At 42.9% G+C, this 20,930-nt stretch overlaps 1 protein-coding gene across 6 annotated transcripts in view; it reads left to right on the top strand.

Annotated features, from left to right (window-relative positions):
* Nucleotides 1-14,765, top strand: part of LOC139765877 (uncharacterized) — a 134,639-nt gene extending 119,874 nt beyond the window's left edge. For 3 of the 6 annotated variants that reach the window (XM_071693746.1, XM_071693745.1, XM_071693749.1), the window contains exons 12-18: nucleotides 1,619-1,750; nucleotides 2,863-3,009; nucleotides 3,372-3,470; nucleotides 3,697-5,112; nucleotides 7,071-7,227; nucleotides 8,284-8,769; nucleotides 10,116-14,765. In XM_071693746.1, the coding sequence (XP_071549847.1) occupies nucleotides 1,619-1,750; nucleotides 2,863-3,009; nucleotides 3,372-3,470; nucleotides 3,697-5,112; nucleotides 7,071-7,227; nucleotides 8,284-8,769; nucleotides 10,116-10,861 (3,183 nt within the window). In that variant the 3' untranslated portion in view covers nucleotides 10,862-14,765. The remainder of the gene's footprint in view (nucleotides 1-1,618; nucleotides 1,751-2,862; nucleotides 3,010-3,371; nucleotides 3,471-3,696; nucleotides 5,113-7,070; nucleotides 7,228-8,283; nucleotides 8,770-10,115) is intronic. The other 3 variants (XM_071693747.1, XM_071693751.1, XM_071693748.1) reach the window with 3 other exon arrangements.
* The last annotated feature ends 6,165 nt before the right edge of the window (nucleotides 14,766-20,930 follow it).

The following is a 20,930-nucleotide window of genomic DNA, read 5'->3' as shown; positions in this document are numbered from 1 at the left end:
TAATATTTCATGAAAGGGGATTTTCAGAGCATCAGTCAATATAGATATAATCTCTCCCAATATATTGTTATATACAAAAATGTTTGTGTTAAATATTTGACATGTATTTTATAGGTTTTGGGCCTAATGGCTATCTACATGTCGAGAGCTGTTGAATGCGAAAACATACGTAATTGTTATGTAAATAATGAATTCGCTTTAGTGAAATTAAATTGTATAAATATTCGATTTTTGGAGACGTAGAGTTATGGACAATTAAGTTTTAATCCTTTGACAACATAAACTAAATACACCAAGCTTTTGACGGTCCTACTTTGATATGACAGCTCAAATATGACAGATGTCACAATGCTAGGAATTCGACCGGTGTCATGACGCTAGGAGTTTGACAGGTGTCATACCACCAAACATATGACAGGTGTCACAATGCTAGGAATCTTGCAGGAGGGAGCTGACTGCTGCACACCTGACTCACTTGGTGTTGTGCAGTTGCAAATCTGACTCAAATTAATAAAGTTCGAAGGCAATGTTTATGTGCGAATTTCTAAGTTTAGTTCCTGGATGAGACGGAGTTTCCACACAGTAACTGAATGCAAATGATCCGAGTCGTAATCAGAGAAATGAGAATAGTTCAAGAAATGAATCCGTCTTGAAGAGGAGCTGTGCTGTAGGTTGGAGGCAGCCAGGTTCACGTTCATCTTGTGATCTACGAGATGAGGGAAGTGAATAGATGGCAACTGACCAAATGGGAACTGGATGAGAACAGTAGGAATTAAACGTATACGAACGGTAAGTACAGGGATTACGGCCACACACACGACTACTGCACTAATGTGAGCAGCATGAGCAGGAACCCTGGTGCTGGCTGACTGGCATGGTATACAACAGATAGTGTAGGCTTCACCGACGTCATCATTACTCGTTCAGGTTCTTTATAATGACTTAAAGTAAATATTGAGGTCTTCATTATCATCTGGGAAGAAAACTACCTCCCGGTCCCAGCTCGAAGGTAAAGTTATTTAGCACACTAGTATGACGCTTGAGCACGACGGTACGACCCGTGAGTGCGACTGTGCGAGCCTTGAGCACGACGGTACGACCCTTGGGCATGATAGGTCGATCTTTAGCCTGACCCTAATGGGTCAGGTTCAGGACTACGCCATCATATCTAAGGGTCATACCGTCCTGTTTGAAGAGTTAATGATACTAAAGCAGTAGTGGTAAGGTCACTCATATCTTGTAGAAATTTTTTTAATATAATTCTTGCCGACAGGTTACAGCCGTCAACTTGGCATATCATTAATCAGTTATTATTTGTCATTAGTTGCATCATAATCATTGTATTTGTCCCTCATTTTGTAAACATTGCAGACTTCCTAGGTTGTCCAACAACCTACAAATGACAACAAATCTTCTCAAACATCATGTGTATTTTCAACTTATTCTTAAGTGTCCATAAATTTGCACAACAGATGAAAGTTTCCCATAATTTCGTGATATTCAGAACTATCGCTCTTATCATCTCCCAGTGTGTTCCTCCCTGTTTATAATCTCCCACATTAAGTGTAACCTGGTATATCAAACACATACACGTGTCTATCACTCTATCCCCGGGCAGGTGAGGGACCTGGACGAGGGTGAGGAGGAGCTGGAGGCCGCTCTTGACCGCTGGTTGGCCGAGGAGGACCGAGAGTACATCGAAGTCGAAGAGCCAGAGGAACCCGTCGAGATGGTCGACTCTTGGTGTCAGGTACGTCCCCTTGCGTCTCTTGCAACACAAGTTATGATCACCAGCCCTTTCATAACTCTGTCAAGAGTGTACCATCCATCTGAACCATTCCAGGCCTTCCATAACTGTGCTAACAGAATATCTTCCACCTGAACCACTCCACCACTCCAGACATTCCTCATACTTTATCCCTGAAGGACCCTTACACTCTCAGGTCCTCGCCTCGTGCACAGGTTCTCTGTACGACGCAAAGTTTGACACAATCCCTCGCTAACTTCTGCCAACTTGTTGAGAGTGACGTGGTAATTTGCGACAGGTTGAACGGATCTGTTTGTGAAAGAGGTCACAATGTTTATGTCTCGAGATGCTTGACCTTAGATGACCCTGGCAACTGCTGGGATTTCTGTCTCACTATCCTTAACGATTTAGTGACTGACGTGACAGAAATGATAAGTTGTATATCTCAAAAATATTTCATAACTAATTATGTTATCATTACTCTTCATACTGATTGCGTGCGGATTTACATTTTACAATACTGTCTTAAAATCACGGAAGAATTTCGGGAATATTACTGTGACTCTGTCACTTAGTTTGTTGATATATAATGCCGTCTGTGTAGATGTCCATCTGTTTGTCTGTATGTCTGTGTTACAGTGCAGTAGAACAATGTCTATCTGACGAACTAATTAGACTACAGACCACTTACAGCACTGATTCATTCCACTTCCACTTTGTCTGAGTATTTCTTACCCGGATTCAGAGGAGCCAACGGGAACTTAAGCCATTGACAGATAGCTGGTTCGTGCATCAGCTCAGACAGCAGAAGACCAGGGACCATTGCGGAAGTTGGAACAAATGATGACAGTATCTGTTTCGTCTGTTTATATAACAGTATGATTGTGGAGATAAAGGACCTGTTATCACAACAATAGGAATCTGTAATTGAAGGATCTAATCATACTTACTGGTTTTGTAACAGTGCTTTCTCTCCTGTCCTGCAGTGTCCCTCTCACCTCACTCACCCTTCCATTCTCTCTTCCACCATATACAACGCCCACAGTGAGCCTTTCCTTCACTCTCCCCTACCACACACAACACCCACGCCACTAACCCTTCCCTCCCTCGGCCAGGTGACGGAGGAGGACATCGAGCGGACGCTGGCGGAGGCAGGGGTCCACTTCATCCCCTACCTCCAGCATCGTCACCTGCTGCCTACCCTTCAGGAGGAGCCTGCTGAGTCCGCCGAGCCACTCGACCAGCTGGAAGCCCTCAGCGCGGTGAGTGCCACTTAAAACAAGTGTTCTACAGATGTTGGTCTCGTTGGCTGGCGAGATTTCGTAACAAATGTTGATGGATATTTGCGTATTGTTGAACCTATGTCTGTATGTGTCTTGTGTTATACTCATCTTGCTTGTGTCTCATGCACGTCTTCTGTTATCTGTTATTTACAGTCTCATCCTTAACTCAGCTTTCTTTTATATTTGATTTTCTTTGGTCTTTCTGACATTTTCTCCCTTATATTTCTCTCTGTCTCTCTTTCTCTCATATACTGTTTTCCTCTTTCAGTATTTTTCTTTCTCATTCTCTCCTTTTCCTGCTTCCTTCACCCTGGCATGACCCGCCCTCCTTGTGACCTCAGCAGGTGCCGGGTAAGGCAGGGTCAGGGGGTCAGGAGGAGCCTCCCAGGATCCCCGACCAGGTTGTCCACGGCGGAGACACCGGCTTCCTCGATCCTACGGTTGGTTGACCCTTTATCTTATGACCTAAACATACACAAAGGAATACAATTACCAACAGATTACTGAATGAGACCTCTTGAGATCAGATCAGTGGGCCTTCCAAATGTTGGAAAGGTGTAATCTTAGGCAAATTAGTTGATTATTTGGAGTCATTACGTAATTATTCCATTAGTGTTAATCAGCGTCTCGTCTAATACCCAGTTATTTGCATCTTTTCTTCCCCAGGATGGTAGGTCGGACGGGGAGTACAAGAGCAGTTCCCGCTACGAGCAGATGATCAAGGACCCGAACTTCACAGCCAAGACGCACTACTTCGCCAAGAGGCTGGAGGAGCTCCAGCAGCTGCATGACTTCTACAGAAACTTAGCGAAGCAGGCGCCAAGGGGCAGGAACTCGGTGCACTCGCCGTCAGCGAAAGACCTGCCGGAGTTGAGCGAGGACGACTCCAGCGTGTCTGAGGGAGGCGAGGAACCTGAACCTAAGGTACTACCTCAGCCATTCTTCAGTCAGGAGGGAACCCTCACTAGCCTGAAGATGGGAGAGGAGTACGAGTTTAGCTGGAAGTCTCTCCTGCCGGAGGAGATCGATGCTCAGAGCGAGACGAACGAGGGGAAGGGCGAAGGTGATGACACCTCATCAGAGGTGTCCAAAGATGTTAATGACCCTCTGTATGACATCCAGAGTGACATCATGCCTTACCTTCCTAGTAATTATGTCAGTTTATCGACCCTCTCCGCTCTCAGGCAGCCAGATGGAGCGTCGAACCCCAATCTAAATGGGGAACTGGCTCACGTCGAACCGGTTACCGTTGACGCACCTCCGGACAATGCTGTGGTTCTGACGGGGACGCTGAAGGAGAGACTCCCTGGAAATGGAGCTTCTCTCTCCGACGACGAGAGCAACGTAAAGCAAGTGAAGGTAAAGAAAGAGAAACGAAAAAAGAAGTTGGGTTTACTCTCCAAGTCCAGCAAATCTTGTGTTTACAAAGACGAAGCAGATGGTGATGAGGGCTCCACTCACAGCAAACTGAGCTGGAGCCGTTTTTTTGGCAGTCCGAAACACAAAGGCTCCCCGAAGGATGGCTCCAAGAAGAGCGGTAAATCAAATTCCAAATCCAGCAGCAAATCTCCAACATCTTCGGGCAAGAATTCTGAAAAGAGCGACAAAAAATCCCAACGGGAGAGAGAAAGATCGAAGGATTCCAAGGCCCCCGGATCGAAGGATAACAAGAATATCAAAGATGGTAAGGTAGGACACTCCCAGGAGGTCCACCACGGCCTGGATCCTTCCAAACAAACGGACAGCAAGACCGCTAAGGCTTTCCAGAAACTGGAATCCGAGCGTTCAAACGGAAGCCTCAAGAGCAAATCTCCAGCCCGTAAGAGCTCAGAGAGCCGGAGTGGACGGAGCGGAAGGAGAGAGAGCAAGGAACAGCTACAGTACCAGCAGCCTCTACAGCAGCAGCAGCAGCAACAACAGCAGCAACAACAACAGCAGCAGCAGCAGCAGCAGCAGCAGCAGCAGGGTCAACGGTACCAGGGCTTCCAGTGGGACTCTCCTCTCCCTCCCTTCCTGCCCGTGTCCACCGCCTCTATACATCCAGGATACGACTCCGGGGCGGACTCTGGCGTCGGACTCAAGGTAAGTACCGCCACGACCTGAAAGAGAACGTCCTTATAAAGGTCGACCGACTGAACTTAGAATTCTTATCTGGGATTATAAAGAAATCTTGACCTTTATGTGAGGGTTGAGAGTCTCACAATAACAGAGATCCCGCAGGTAAATACTTGCAGTTCTGTTAACTTCAGTAAGTTGAAAATTCAACCTCCGACAACAAGATGAATGCCTCAATTTCCTTTCCTGTGTAACTCAACTGATTGAAATATCTGCGCGATCATTCAGCGGAAAACATCGAGGTGGCTCGAGAAAGCGGCATCAACAGAGTCAGAAGACATAACTTGCAGGTGTGTCAGGTCCGAGCCCGCGCGGTAATAATAAACATCACCGAACGAGGAGGGAACGCTTCGTGCTCCTGCAGCTACATGGTCTACTTACCCTCCACACTCAGGGTTACCCCTACCGCTGCCGGTTGCTGGAATGTGAACTTTGGCGATTGCAAACTACGCGTCATTTATCAGTCTATATTTTTACGCTATTTCACAACATTGTGTTTGTTATGAATCGTTTCATTATAACTAACTTAAATATATCTGTCTTCCATTTACTAATACGTTAAATCATATTCGTTAAGTTCAAAATATCTAAATTGTTTGGGAAAGTGTTAGATAATACCGGAAACTTTCCCTATCGTAGAAAATGACATCGCTAGTACTTATAACTTATCCCTGGATTACACCAGAGTGTGATTGGATTACAAATTGCATATATGCAAATGAGTAGGGTAAGTTCATCTGCTTCATGCTGTGTGTACTGTCGGTCTTCCCTGATACATTACACATATATACATACATACGTACATGCATACATAGATACATACATAGATACATACATGCATACATACATACATATTCATATATATATATATATATATATATAAATATATATATATATATATATATATATATATATATATATATATATATATATATATATATATATATATATATATATATATATATATATATATATATATATATATATATATATATATATATATATATATATATATATATATATATATATATATATATATATATATATATATATATATATACAAATAGAAACATAGATACATGCATATATACAAGAGTAGATACAGCTGGAATTCTTGATAGTATCTTGGAGGCTTCAGTATGACGAGAGTCTCGACTACTGAGACTTGTTAAACAACACAACTACTGAGGAAGACAGTGACCTCCCCACACCACCTCAGCCCCACAATAAAGGTAAATGAAACAATTTTGAATAATGAATTCTGGCTGCGTTTCCCTAGTCATGTGTCTCCTCCTGTACATCTTCCTTCTATATCTTAACCTGACCTCCTGGATATGTCTTGCCTCAAGGCCTTCATCGTCTGGAAGCGTTAGCTATTAGTAATTCAAGACTCTAAAGTAATCTTTACTTTTCAGATCATTCATTACTGATGCAAACCCTTTCATGTGGAGAGCCCATAGGAGACTTAAACCCTTTGGATTTTATGGTCTTTTGAAATTTATGAAATGTGATTGAAATGTGGACCTTTGATATAAGAAACCCATGACGCTGTTCTTTCGTTCGTACACTTTATGACTGCTCTAAATGGTTATTACCTGTTTGGGTATCTCATCCTCTTAAAGCCGTTTAACCCTGTTATAATCTTAACCCACTAAACCCTTAAAGGATCATAAACCAATGGAATATTCAACCCTTTAAAGACCTTAAACCCCTAGAAGGTTGGACCCTTTGGCTCTCCTTCTCTCTTTAACCCTTTGGAAACTCAACCTTTAGAATACCTGAACACAATATATTTTCTTTGGCGACCTTAAGCCACTTACACTACTAGCTCAACTCTCTCAGACCAAACCACGAGACATTGTTTGGTCATCTCTCCTGAAACCATTTAACGATGTGCCCCCTGTGTTCCTTTCCCCTTCCTTCAGGTCATCCCCAGAGGTCGGCGATCGAGAGGGGAGAGCCGGCATGGGGAGAGCTCAGGGTACGAGTCAGTTATCCGTGACTCTGAGTGCTCCTCCTTCGGGTCTTCGCAGGACTCCGGCCTGGACGACGACGGCCTCAAGGGCAAGGCTGGAGGCAGAGGTAGGCCGAGCTCTGGGTCTGGAGGGAGACTAGTTCTGGAGGCCGAGCTCTGGGTCAGCAGGAATCACTCGGGGGGACACAGTTAGAAGATGAGATGCGGCTCGTAGGTCAGAGTAACGGAGAGGATAAGGCTTTATATGAATCAAAGAAATGGTTGCATAGGACTCTGTAAGAATCAGAGTAATGGGGATATAAGAATCTGTAAGAACTGAAGGTTACAGGACTGCATGAGAGCACTATGAAGAAGCCATAAAAATAGGAACTATATGGGTATAACATGGAATGGCAAGAAGAAACAAAATGAACGTGAGAGAGGTGGATGAAAACGAAAGTAAAGTCATTGAAGAAAACAAAATGAGTAGCAAACAGTCAGAAAGGGCAGAATTAACGAAAAAAGCTAAAAACAAGTTAGTGAAAAGAGGAAAAAGAGTAGAGAGGAGCTAAGGAGAGTTTATCTTTTGCAGCCTTTCTCTTGTCCAAAGCTTGGCTTTCATGGGGACTTCTGTCATGCAAGGGGTGATAGATGGGGGGGAGATATAAAGTATGCTAGGGGGAGGGGATGGAGGGTATGGAGGCAGGACAACCTATTGACCAATTTAGCAAAACCATCCAAAGTCTTGTAAAGGAGCCATATCCACGTCACCAAGAACACAGGTTGCAAAGGTTCGTGTAGGTACATTCAACCTCCTGAGATGTTGGATTTTAGTGCTTCTTTGGATGTTACCGAGTGCATACTGTGTGTGTGTGTGTGTGTGTGTGTGTGTATGTGTGTGTGTGTGTGTGTGTGTGTTTTGCGTATGTATGTATGTATGCATGTGAGTACTGATTTTGTTCGGCATTGTATGTAATTACCAATTTTTATAGTACGGGGGGAAGGTGGTGTACACTCGAGCTGCCCCGTTTCGTGTGTTATGTTTGCTTATGACTATATGTACGTCTGTGTGTATGTCTGATTTCTCTGTGTATGTCTGATTCCTCTGTGTATGTCTGATACCTCTGTGGCTATAGGTCACCAGAAACAGCATATTCTTTGTATCATCTTTTCTCCTTCGTAAGGGTCTGAAAACCTAGCATCCGGAACCATCAAAAGCAAGGAGGCGACACACCACCCGCGCACCAAAGTCTCGGAGACCCATCCTAAGACCCTCCAGAAGACGTCACACCACCCGTCATCAACCAGTCACTCCCACTCCAAGTCCCTGACATCGAGGACGCCCTCCGGGTCGCCCTTGACCTCCCATAAATTGATATCTTCGACAACTGTGAATCCTGACAACACGACGTCTTTAGTCGGCGGCGGTGTTGGGGTTGGGGTCGGAAGCGGCACTCGCGGAAGTCCCTCACTTCGCGTGCCTGTAGACGACTTCGACGAGGAGGACGTGGCCCGATACGAGAGCCACAAGACCGAGGAGGATATCGCCAAGTGTCGCAGGACTCAGGAGAAGATTCGGGCTCTCAGAGAGAAGCAAGACCAACTGAAGCAGGAACTGGAGGCCGCTAAGAACCGGCTAATGATCGACAAATCAAGGTGGAGCTTCGAGTGTAAGACATTGATCTGTTGTGTTCACTCCGTTCCCGCCACAGCTTGTCCTGTCATCGCTTCTTCCCACTTTTGCTTTGCCCATTTTCTTTACAAAGAGAAAGTTCAAAAGCCATAATTTGAAAAAATTCCTTTGATTTCAGCAACTGCGGCAGTATCGGACAACACACTAAGTTAATGTTGCCTATGTGTTTCTTATTTATGTTAGCTTTCTTGTGTAGACTTGAGTTGCAGTAGAATTATCATCATGCATGAGATCATTGCTTAGCGTTTCCTTGAGAGAAGAGCTTCAGTGTAGTTACGCATGCGTTCTAACTGGAAGAACGTTATTAGTTAAGACAGACTTGCTACTGTTGGAAGCTTACTGCGTCTCGGGCGAGATGGTACGATCCTTGAGCACGATAGTACAAACCTTGGAAATAACTGAATAACCTTTGACCTGACACTCTGGAGTTTGGTCAAAGGTCAAGCAGTCATAACTTAGGATCGTAACCTCTTGCTCAAGGGTCGTAACATCGAGCTGAAGGGTTAAAAGAGATAGAGAAAATACGAAATAGATCATTAAATCATAAGGAATCTTTAGATACCAGTAGGGATCGCATTCCCAGCTCACCCTCACAACACAATAAACGTATCTATCTAACCATATCTATGTTGTAACTTTACGAAATAGTTAGTGAGGAGGATGGAGGGGAAGCGGGGAATGGAGGGAAAGGGATGGGGAGGGCTCGAAAGCAGGTAGATAAGAGGTACACAAACCACACGGAAATCAATTTAAAGCCATTTATCTTACCAGTTAACTTAATCATTAACTGGCTAGCTAACATCAGGAGGGTAATTAAGATATATCGGTAGCTGACGTCGACGTATCGTAAGATATGTACCAATTTCTTATCTCATTACAGGTAAGAGAGATACACAGATATCTCACGAGATACATATCAACATCTTACTAAGATAATTCATATCTTGTGGGTTATATATCGCTATCTTGATAAGATGATTCCCACATATTTCGAGAACTAGAGATTAGTTTCTTAGCAGGATAATTCGCACAAACCTTGGTGATGTGAGGCGCTCTTGTGCTGGGGTTTGGAAGGATCTCTCAGATCAGCTGAACAGCTTAGTTTTCCTTTCGTCCGGGTAACTTGGGCGTCCTCGGGTTCTGTGTTAGAAGTCCATTTTCTCTTTTTTTCCAGTATACCCCAACCCTTCCCTTAGTTATGTATTAGTATGTCTTTATACTACGCAAATATATGTACTTCCCTCTTCTCCTTTGTCTCTCTTATTCCCCCTTCCTCCTCCTCACACCTTCGTCTGCCTCATTAATCCCTCTCTCCCCCTCCAGTGCACGTTGAGGAGTGCATGACGTGGCGCGACGATGGCTACGTGGAGGCGCTGCAGCAGGAGACCATCATCCTGGCCAAGCGGGTAATGGCTGCAAGGAGCCGCCTCCTCCTCTCCACCTGCTTCGACGTGTCTCCCACCCTGCAGGACATGTGCGTCAGGGCCTTAGACGACTCCGACACTCTGCAGGACAGTCGTGCGAGGGCCTTGCACGACTCCGAAACCCTGCAGGATATGTGCATGGGAGCCTTGGACGACTCTGACACGCTACAGGACCTGCATTTAGGGGACCTGGACGATTTCAACACTCCTCAGGTCAAGGACTTCCCCACGGGCGCCTCGGGTTTGGACTTTGGTCTGTCTGTGATTAATGAAGAAGGGGCGCTGGACGACGATGAAGACGAGGAGGATAAACTTCGAGTATCTGTGATAGAAAGGAAGAGAAGCACCTCTTGTGAGGAGGACAAAGAGCCATGTGATACTACCAAAGAACCTCTCGGTCGAAGTAGACTTGGAACGTCAAGGGAGGAAGATAACGAAGCTCATGAGTCCCTAAGGAGACAAGATGGTGAAAAGATGAACATACTCGGAAACGATAGAGATAGTTGTGGTAAGCCGACCGACGGTGAGGTTCAGCGGAACTTCGACACGACAGCAGGAGGTGCAACGACACGACCGAGACTGAGCATCTGTGAGGGCTTCAACGTTGAGGACTGGCGACGCTTGAAGGAGTCTTTCATCCTTTGACTAATGGCTCGAGGTGTGATTGTTTACATCATCAGCTGTTGTCCGGTTACCCGGTCGACATGCCTAAATCATTACGTGTTTCCGTTGCCGCTCGTATCTACTTCTGTAACTCTGATATAATGCCTCGTTTCATTTCCAAGTTTGTAGTTATATGTAAAGTTTATTGATAAAAAAAGGTCTATATTCGAGTTCCTCGTTCATGCAAACACAAGGCCCATCTTGGCCTCATCATATCTCCCGTAAAAGAAATGTAGTGTGTGAGTCATATGGAATAAGCTGAAGCTTAAAGGCTAAGTTTAAGCTAAGCAAAGCTAACCAAACTCTAATGCAGCCAAAAGAAAACATTTATTTACATGTACAGTATTTGGTAAACAGCATTTGTGTGTGATAGCTTGTAAATTAACAATGATTATCTTCCTTTTTGATCAGACACCCACGGCAGCTCTTCCAAAGGCCCATCTGCAGTGACTCGATTATCTTTTTTTCTGTCAGATCACATCATATTGAGGTCATAAACTGGTTGTGAAACGTTTCTCAAGGACTGGTGAGAGAAGAATATCAAGACAACTGATAAGGATATTACGTATGTTTCTAGTGACTCGATTCTGATAAGAAGGTGTCATAACAGGTCATTAGAGGAACATTTAAGAGGTTGTCAGCTTTCCTAAAGGTTTTAAAGATGATTTGCGTCCTTGCTTGTTAGGCCGTCATGGCTGGTGGCAGGAGGTATCATGACAGCTTCATGAAAGATCATGATATGTAGAACTCTCATAATGATTGCTAATGGTTTTTTACGGCTCATGAAGTCAACTACATTACCAACGGCGAATCTGGACTTTGAGAGATTCGATTAAGCTGGCCGAAGAAAATGGGTTTTTGGTGGGTTGCAGTGAAGAAAGTGGGTTACAAATGGGTTACGGTGAAGAAAATAGGTGGTAGTTGAGTTAAAGTGCAGAAAATTGGTTATAAATGGGCCAGAATACAGAAAGAATAAGTTTCTGAAAAAAGTTGAAAATGGGTCACAGTGCAACCAAATTGGTTCAGTATACTTGAGGGTGACTTCATCATGCTGGGAATAAGATCTGACAAAACGAATATAAAGAAGAAACTTTATCACCCTAAAAATATAAGCACAGAATGTTTTCAGACAATTTGGGTCTGTATCAAGTTACCTCCTAGAGGAACCTCAGCTCCAACTAGTTGGAACTTGGTGTACAAGACGTGGAACTCCTGTACATAAACTTGCTGGAGAGCGTACATGTAAAGCCAGCCGTGTACTTCAAGTGAAACACTGTAGGGTAAGAGAGAGTGTGAGTACATTTTTGTTGAAGTCTGAGTGTGTTGATAGGATCATCACCACGCCATACTGAAGCTGCTTTCTTCTTGAAGGTATTGAGAGAGAAAATACATTTTCTATTTTGTTTACCTCCAAGAGCCCTCCCTCAACACTATCTTCTGGAGTGTGTAAGTGACAGTGTGTCTCATGTTTCTCATACTGGAGTACGTCTCCGAAAAGTGTCTTAATCTAAATCTCAACTTACCAATCTAGTCTAAGCGTTAAATGCTACTGTATTATTATCATTATTATTATTATTATTATCATTATTATGATCATTATCATTATTATCATTATCATTATTATTATTATTATTATTATTATCATTATTATTATTATTATCATTATTATTATCATTACTATTATCATTATCATCATCATTATTATCATTATCATTATTATCATTTATATGATCATCATCATTATTCATGGATTCTCATATATGAGTGCGACCGACCAATGGGCTGCTTCGATTATATATATGTTATAGATATATGCGAATTTATGTGTTGCCTTCATTATGTATGAGATAGTCTATTGTGTCTTTTATAGTTTTGACAATAAAGTCATAAACCTGTTAATTTATTGATTGTATGAAAAAAAAATCGTCTGTTGTCTGATCTAAACTGTGCAGTACTTAATATATGAGTAATTGTTGATCCTAAAGTATTAGTTATTTATGGTTCATTATCTTCTTATTGATTTTCTGCTTTCTTCCGCAGTTGCTTTTGATTTTCTATCCTTTTGTTTCATTGGAAAGTAGATCCAAAATTTGCAAGTTGACGATATATGGATGGGGAGACCCAGGACTTGTGAATGTTCATATTTGGAAGGTTGACCAAGGATTAGAAAACTGACGATATTTGGAGAGAAGACGTATGATTTGAGGGGTTGACAATATTTGGAGAGAAGACGTATGATTTGCGGGGTTGACGATATTTGGAGAGAAGACGTATGATTTGAGGGGTTGACGATATTTGGAGGGCTGACGTGTGATTTGTAAACGTTGACGATATTGGGAGGGTGGACTATGATTTGTGAATGTTGACGATTTTTGGAAGGCAGCCTATGACTTCTGAATGTTGCTTATATTTGTAGGGTTGACCTTTGCCCTGTGAATATTTATGATATTTGGAGGGTAGTCTTATGACCTCTGAATGTTAATGATATTTGAAGGGTAGATCTATGACCTATGAGTGTTGATATTTGGAGGTTATTACTTATTATTTGACATTGCTGACGATGTTTAGAGGTTAGACTCATCACTTGTGGTTACTGACGATATTTGGAGGGAAGACCCATCACTTGTAAATACTGACGATATTTGGAGGGAAGACCCATTACTTGTAAATACTGACGATATTTGGAGGGTTGAGCCCTTACTTGACTGTGTTGACGATGATGGTCATGCCACCAGAAGACGAACTGTGGTCTTGTGCACAACCACTTTACAGAAGAAAATCTTCCAACCAGTGTCCTTCAGTATCTCATTGTCACAATAACTCCTTTACATAACATGATCCTTCTCCTCAAGCCGTTCTCTTTCCTCTCCTCACACCTTGTGGTCGTTTTTTTTTTTTCACTTTTCTGACACCCTGTGAAAGTATTACGTTACTGTTTCCTCACAACTCGTGGCCGTTTTTCTCACTCTTTCCTCACACTTTGTTACCGTTTTTCATTACTCATCTCACACTCTGGCCGGTTTCTTTACTTACTGGAACTCTGGCCGTTTTCTTAAATCATCCTATGTGGCCGTTTCTGTAGTCATCTCCACCCACACTGCTGTACATTGTCTTCAACCAAACCAACTTTTGTCGTGTTTTTTTACTCAAATCAACCCACACTTTGTGGCCATTTTCTTTACCCAATCCACATTTTGTGGTTGTTTTCTATCTTCAACTCAACCCAAATTTTCCCTTCCAATTTGTTCTTTCTTCATCTCGATACAAATTTTCTTTTTTAAGGGATTTTTATGCTCAGCGGCATCTGTTCCTCCTGGTATTTCACTGTTCAACAGGATGTGATGGACAACAGATCAACAGATCTATTGGTTTCAGAAACTAAGACTGTTTATGATGTTCATACATACATTAAAAAAAGAATGTCAGTTGCTTGCTAAGGAAGATCGAGCAACGCTAAAAGTCTTCAAAGAATATCTAGGAATCTATTGGTACAGCGAATGATATTCAAAAGATTTGAGGGAGTTTTTGAGGATATGTTTTGATTAACACTTATCATTGCAAACTTTAAAAAAATATCTTGGCATAAATGAACATCATAGATAGTTATACACATCCGTGAATGTATATCAATGCACATCATAGTGGAGGTGTGGGACAGTACGGAACAGAGAGCATCCTGACTCTCCCACAAGATCTGTATCATAGAATTTATTCTCTGTCCCACAGAGATGCGGAGGCATCACGGGACAGATCAGGAATTAGAGAGATGAATGGCCTACTGTATTATTTACTACATTATCAAGATTATTCAAAACCTCATTTGCTTGGGTTGACTCGCTGACATGTGATATTTTTATAATTTTATATATTAAAGAATATATAAGAATATCATTGTTAATGTCATCTGCTCGTATTATTGACCTACAACGTCCTAACCTTGTCTGATGATTACATTGATCCATTACTATATTTAGCTGTTCTATGGACGACATAAGACATGACAGTACTTGATGGTAAACTACCATCATTCTCTGTAAAAGGTGAAATAAGAAAATGAAAGCAACAAGAAACCAGCAGCACGCAAGATGAGGCATCCTGCTAGAGGGAAATGAGAAAATATGACAAGATAAAAAATAAAAAAATTAGGCGTCTAGTGAATGTTTTAAACTTACCAGTATAACTCAGAATTCACCTCAGACTCCATTGGACATAACATAGAATTACGGCAAAATAATATTTACAGAATGACGTAAAACAAAGAAGTCAGCCTTCAGAGAAACAGACTTTCTTTTCTTTACAATCCTGAATAAAAAGATTCGCAAAAATTACTTTGAAAGTAAAGCAAAGTCCATCAGGATTAATCTCAAAGAAGTTCCGTTGTTAATTAAAGAGTAAGAAAAATTAGTATTCCATTCTGGGAAAGAAAAAATTCTCTGGGATTAAAAGCAAATTTTGAATGAAGTTCTGATGCGAATATTTGGTAAGCATGGTTGCCAGGGGTCTTGAAACTATAGTCATGATGATCTTGCATGAAGAACAGTCTTGCTATTGTAATCTGAGAGTGAAATGAACTGTTGATAAAAGACAATTTATGCTTTTCACATTCTGACATGAACAGACTGACCCCCTTATGTGCGCGGGGCGACGCTTGAGCACGACAGTGCGATGCTTGAGCAAGACGAAGCGACATTTGGGTATAATAGCCCAGATATCACACCCAGGGGTCGTACTGTCGTGCTCGAGGCTCCTGCCGTCGTACCTGTGAGTCGAACGGTCGTCCTCCGTTGGGCTTCGTCAACCAGAGACAAAGTCCTGAAGAAACTACTGGACGGAGAGTTGACCGTTGTGTGCTGTGTTTTGATTAACCCGTCAAGGGTCGGAGGGAAGGAGGGGTCGGGGGGGAAAGGACCAGCGAATGAAAACATCTGGATTTATTGTGAAGGGGAACTCCCCTCCCAGTGGGGCTGCAGCGTACGATGAGGGTAAAGGATCGTCTAATGGCTGCTGAAGCCCATGTGTTATTTATTACCCTGGGAACTCATCCACTGTTGCTTTTGAGTCACGATTTCTTAATATATTCAATCCGCTTGAGTGACTGTCTTCGTCTCTTAATCCTATTTAGTAGCGTCTTGGAATCCCATTTATCATTGTTTTTGATCCTCATTGATATATATTATTGAACCTCTCTCAGTAGAATGAAATAGCCATAAATGGAAATGTCCTCATTCCTAGGCGGCTCAGCCCTGGTCATCAAGATACCTGAGGTGTCATGATGGGTAAACATCTCATCATGATCACATGCCTGGTGTACACTACACAGAGGCTGGCCTGGTCACGGGCGCAGGAGAGCCACCAGCTTGGCAATCCTCCCCACGCTTGTCCTCCAGCAACACCAACAACAACAACGACAACATCAACAGTGGACATCAGAGAGGAATGCACGCCTCGGGTGCACGACCCCTCACCCTCCCAACCCTACCTCCAGCACGTCGCGCCCTCCTCTTTTACGAGCACTTTCCAGCAGCGAACTGTAGTATATCCTTGTCTCCAGACCTACGCCTGCCTCGCCCCTGGAGGTTTATGGTCTCCGAGAACAGAATTTAAGAAGACAAGATTAAAAGTTGTTTATCAGAGTGACTTAACTTGTTTGGTGTTTTTGTGACGATATATTGCGAGTCAATGAAGACACAGTACCGCCCTCATCCTGCAGGTGGATGTACTTCCTCATCCTGCAGGTGGATGTACTTCCTCATCCTGCAGGTGGATGTACTCCCAGGCAGAGAAACAAAAAGACAACACTGAGGAACCTCAGCAGTGTATCCACTCCGAAAATAGATGCCAGTGGGCTGGTGTCTTAACCCTGGATTACTGTCACATCTCTAGAAGTGGTGTCACTACCTTGGAGGTGTTGTCACAACGCTGGAGGTGTTGTCACAGACCTGAAGGTGTTGTTACAACCCTCCTGCCAACGCTATATCAAAGATGATATAAAGTTTATATCATGTTCACTGCTTCATAACGCTCCCAGTCATTGCAAAGTAGATGTTCAATGTTGTTTCTACAGTCACAGTGAACTGTGTAATATCTAAAGAACAGTGAAGGGATGTAGGACCTGCGTCACTCCCTAGCGGTTGAGTCGTCGGGTCAAGTGCTGGCGATATTTTTTGATGACCAGCCTAACTCATCACCATTAGGGTAGTCAAGCCCTTTACCATTAAGGTAGGCAAGCCCTTCACCATTACGGTAACCAAGCCCTTTACTATTAGGGCAGACTAACCCTCCACCAGCCTAACCCTTCACCATTAAGGCAACACCTTGGGCGTGAGGCATCGGGCTACCGGGTCGTCTTTAAGTGACTCCAGCAACAAAATCAATGAATAATATGGTTGAAAACTCTCCCATAGCTGGTCTACTCCGACTGGGACCTTCGTGGGAGATAGCGTTCGTGAGAGAACACTTCTACAATACGCTTGTAGATAATTGCTGTCTCAGAGAACACTTTTGTATCAAAGCACTCGCAGGAGAACGCTTTTGTTGGATAACACTTTTGTAAGAGAACATTTTTGTGGGAGAGTGATTTTCTGGGAGAAGATTTTCTTAGGAGATCACTTTTGTGGGAGAACACGTTTGTGGGAGATCTTCTGCGAAGGAACAGTTATTTGAGCAACATACATTTGTTCATCAGGTTTTCCCTCTAGTTGGGAACATCTTTCTCTTTCAGAGCAAAAATTCTTTCTTTTGTGGGGTCAACACTCCTTTTGTGGGTCAACAGTCCTTTTGTGGTCAGGCCTCTCTTGTGATCCTGACCAGAGCGCCCTCTTTTGTGGTCATACATTCCATTTTCTTTTTTTTTCTACTTTTTGAGAGAGGGTCGGGGATAGAAAATCTTCCGTGTATGCTCAGTATTCAGTGTCTGCTTCAGGTCAGAAAAGTGGGAAGGAAAAAGGAATAAGTAGAAGGAAAGTCGAAAAACAAGTGGTTGCTAGCGGGTTAATGTTACAGATAAGAAGTCAAAGAAGTGATAACAGCAGATACATACAGAGAATAAGAATGAATAAAAGATTGAAGATATGAAAGAAATTAGATCATGAAGAATGGATAAGATGAAAGTTGAAAGAAATAGATAGTGAACAAAGGATAATCTGGAGGGAAAATTGTATATAATGAACACAAATACTGAGGCTGATGTTTACTAAGACATCAACTGCTGTAAACTCGTTCCTGTGATCAACAATTAAGAAAGATAACCATAGGTTTATTTCTCGTTAGAATTCATGAAGTAACTACCTATGCAAACAATGCAATAAACCAGTTAACCCAAGCTTATCCTTCACACTAAGAATATCAGCCCTCTCACTGGAAATACCACTCCTCTCACCGAATACCATCCCTCTCTCACTGTGAATACCACTCCTCTCACTAAAATGCCGTCTCTCTCACTGTGAATACTTTTCCTTCCCTGCACTTTGATTCCTTCTTGCCAGACCCTCCACAAAGCTCTTTCCTTAACAGAAAAGAAAAACCCTGTAGTATTGGAAAATGAGAAGGTATATCTTCTGAAAGAAGGAAAATATTTTGTAAGACCTGATTTTAACTTGGATGAGAAGCGATCATTGTGTATGGCAATATTCAGGGATTATGACACACTAGTACTACTAAAATGTTTCCACCCTCAAGGTGGGAGGTTCACTATACAGGCAGAGTAGAGAAAAATGTATTAAAATTCAGGACGACGTCCCTCCCTTCTTCGGCTGCTCCCTGAGGAATTCATGTGAAGTTTCTTATTCATTAGGTCTGAGAGGCGCTGGTACGGTTGTACTCCCCTCGCTGGGCGATAGATATGGGCGTGGTTAATGGCCTACTGTGGGCGTGGTTTAAGACTTGGGCGGATTCCTTGCGGGGGAGAGGGTGATGAATATAGGCGTGGGTAATGGTTTACCTTAGATGTGGTCACACATCTTGGTTTACTAAGTTTTTTTTTCTTTTCAGCACATAGAAGTAAACTTCAGATACGTGACTGGAAATATGTCGTGTCAGAGGTGTGTGGAGATGGTCCTCATCGATACATTAGGGTGGGTTAAGATGGGTAACGTCAGGTAACCATCGGTCAAACTAGGTAAGGTTACGTACGTCGCTTGTGGTTGCACTTGGTTCATAACTTGTTGTAACGAGTAACAAGCAGTAACAGTATGTGTTCATTAATGCAGTTATATACATATGATGATGATATCATTTTCATCCAGTTACGGCAAATTAAATTTCTTCCCATTAATTAACCGTACATAAGGCTTCATACTCATTTACTTAAGGTAAATGTGGTCTCATTCTTGTTCAGTACATATGAGACTTCACCCTTCTCCAATCAGCGTAGAAAAGGTTTCCTTCATCTTCGCCAGTCACCGTACCAGAGACTGCCGCTGGGCGTGGAGAAACAGGAGGGAGAGGCGTGGGTTGGAGGTGAGGGTCGCTGGGGGTCACATGAAACACATCAGAATCTCCACCACCAGCGGATGCACGACCTGGGAAACGACCCAATATATTATTCCATCACTTCCCGCCTCGACAGGAGGTGCCAACCCAGCCAACACTGACGGACCAGCTGCACCGTAGAGACCTCTTTACTGCATGTATTTCCTCGTCTGGTTCATAGAAATACTCGTTCTCCCTCCGTCATCCATCCACCTCTAGTTCTCAACTTCTATAACTGATCACCATCTCCTCAACCATCCCTTCACATCGCCGTGATGTTGCTTCCCTCCCTCCGCACAACACATTATATTTTCGTTACTGCGCTCTACATCTGTCAACGTGTGTTCCAGCTCCTATTAGCTGGACCTGTGGCACGTGTCTGGCTGCTAATTCCCACAGATTCTGTGGAGACCAACCACAGGAGGAGGGACCGTTCCTCCTGCAGGAGGGCGAGGAGGTGGAATACTCCTGTGTATTTTGTCTTTCCTTCTTCCTGTAACCTTTTCACCGGCAGGAGTCGGGTTTACAAACGCCCGAAAATATGATACTAAGACTTCCAGCCCACCATCTTCCCTCCCACTGCCCACTACCTTCCCTCCCACTGCCCACTACCTTCCCTCCCACGCAAGATGACCGCCACTGTGGAAAGATTTTGACCGTGCCATGTCTCCACCTGTAAACAAAAATAGAGATAGATGCACAGATGATTAAAAAAACATCCACATACGTATATAAAGCAGCTGGCAGAGACAGAAACTTTGGTCTTTATCGTAAACTGTGTCTTTCCAGCTACGCTTCAGCAGTAAGACACATTAGTAAATCTTATTTAAACTTTATAACTCGGAAAAGAAACTAATCTAAGCTTTAATACCTAATGGTACGTCTTAACAATTAATCATTGTAATGTAAACAATGCTTAAACTTCATCACTTGAAAACGTATGTAATTTGAGAACTGGAAATCAGTGTATGCATATTCATGATCAAACTTAGAATTTTGTTGTTTTGATATTGTTGTATATCTTATCAGATCGTTCCATGAATATTTCTAGTTTTTTAATGACTCAAGAACTATAAACTAGCGGTCCCTAGACCTCACTGTTACCAGCTCAGTAGCACGACCTGCAGACCATCAAACTCCACGTCATCAGTGTTACCAGTTAAGTACCACTTCCTTTAAACCATACAATTCTGGGTTATAAGTATTATCAACTCAGCACCACGACCAACCAACTCCGGGACATCAGTGTTGCCAGCTTTACCGTTCAGCTATTCGTCCAAGTTAGGCCGAACTAATGGATGAATTTAACGGTTTGAACATTCGTCCCAGGGGAGGGGCGCTGCAGGACGAGTCTGTCAGTTCTTCCGTTTGTAAGGCTCGGGTAAGGTACGAATTCATCGTCCTACCTTCGTCCCAGTAAGGATGAGGTGAGGGACGAATCTATCGTCCTGTGGAGACTGGAGCTGTTGTCTGCAAAACCAGACAATGAATATGGAAATTGAAACTGAATTGAAACTGGAAAGTTTTCGTCCGAAACATACCACAGGCTGGTGGAGTAATTTCCAATTACACTATTTTTTCC

Source organism: Panulirus ornatus, chromosome 56 (genome assembly GCF_036320965.1).
Source record: "Panulirus ornatus isolate Po-2019 chromosome 56, ASM3632096v1, whole genome shotgun sequence".
Lineage (NCBI taxonomy): Eukaryota > Metazoa > Arthropoda > Malacostraca > Decapoda > Palinuridae > Panulirus > Panulirus ornatus.
Note: the sequence above shows the minus strand (reverse complement) of the source record. Positions and strands in the feature narration are given on the sequence as shown.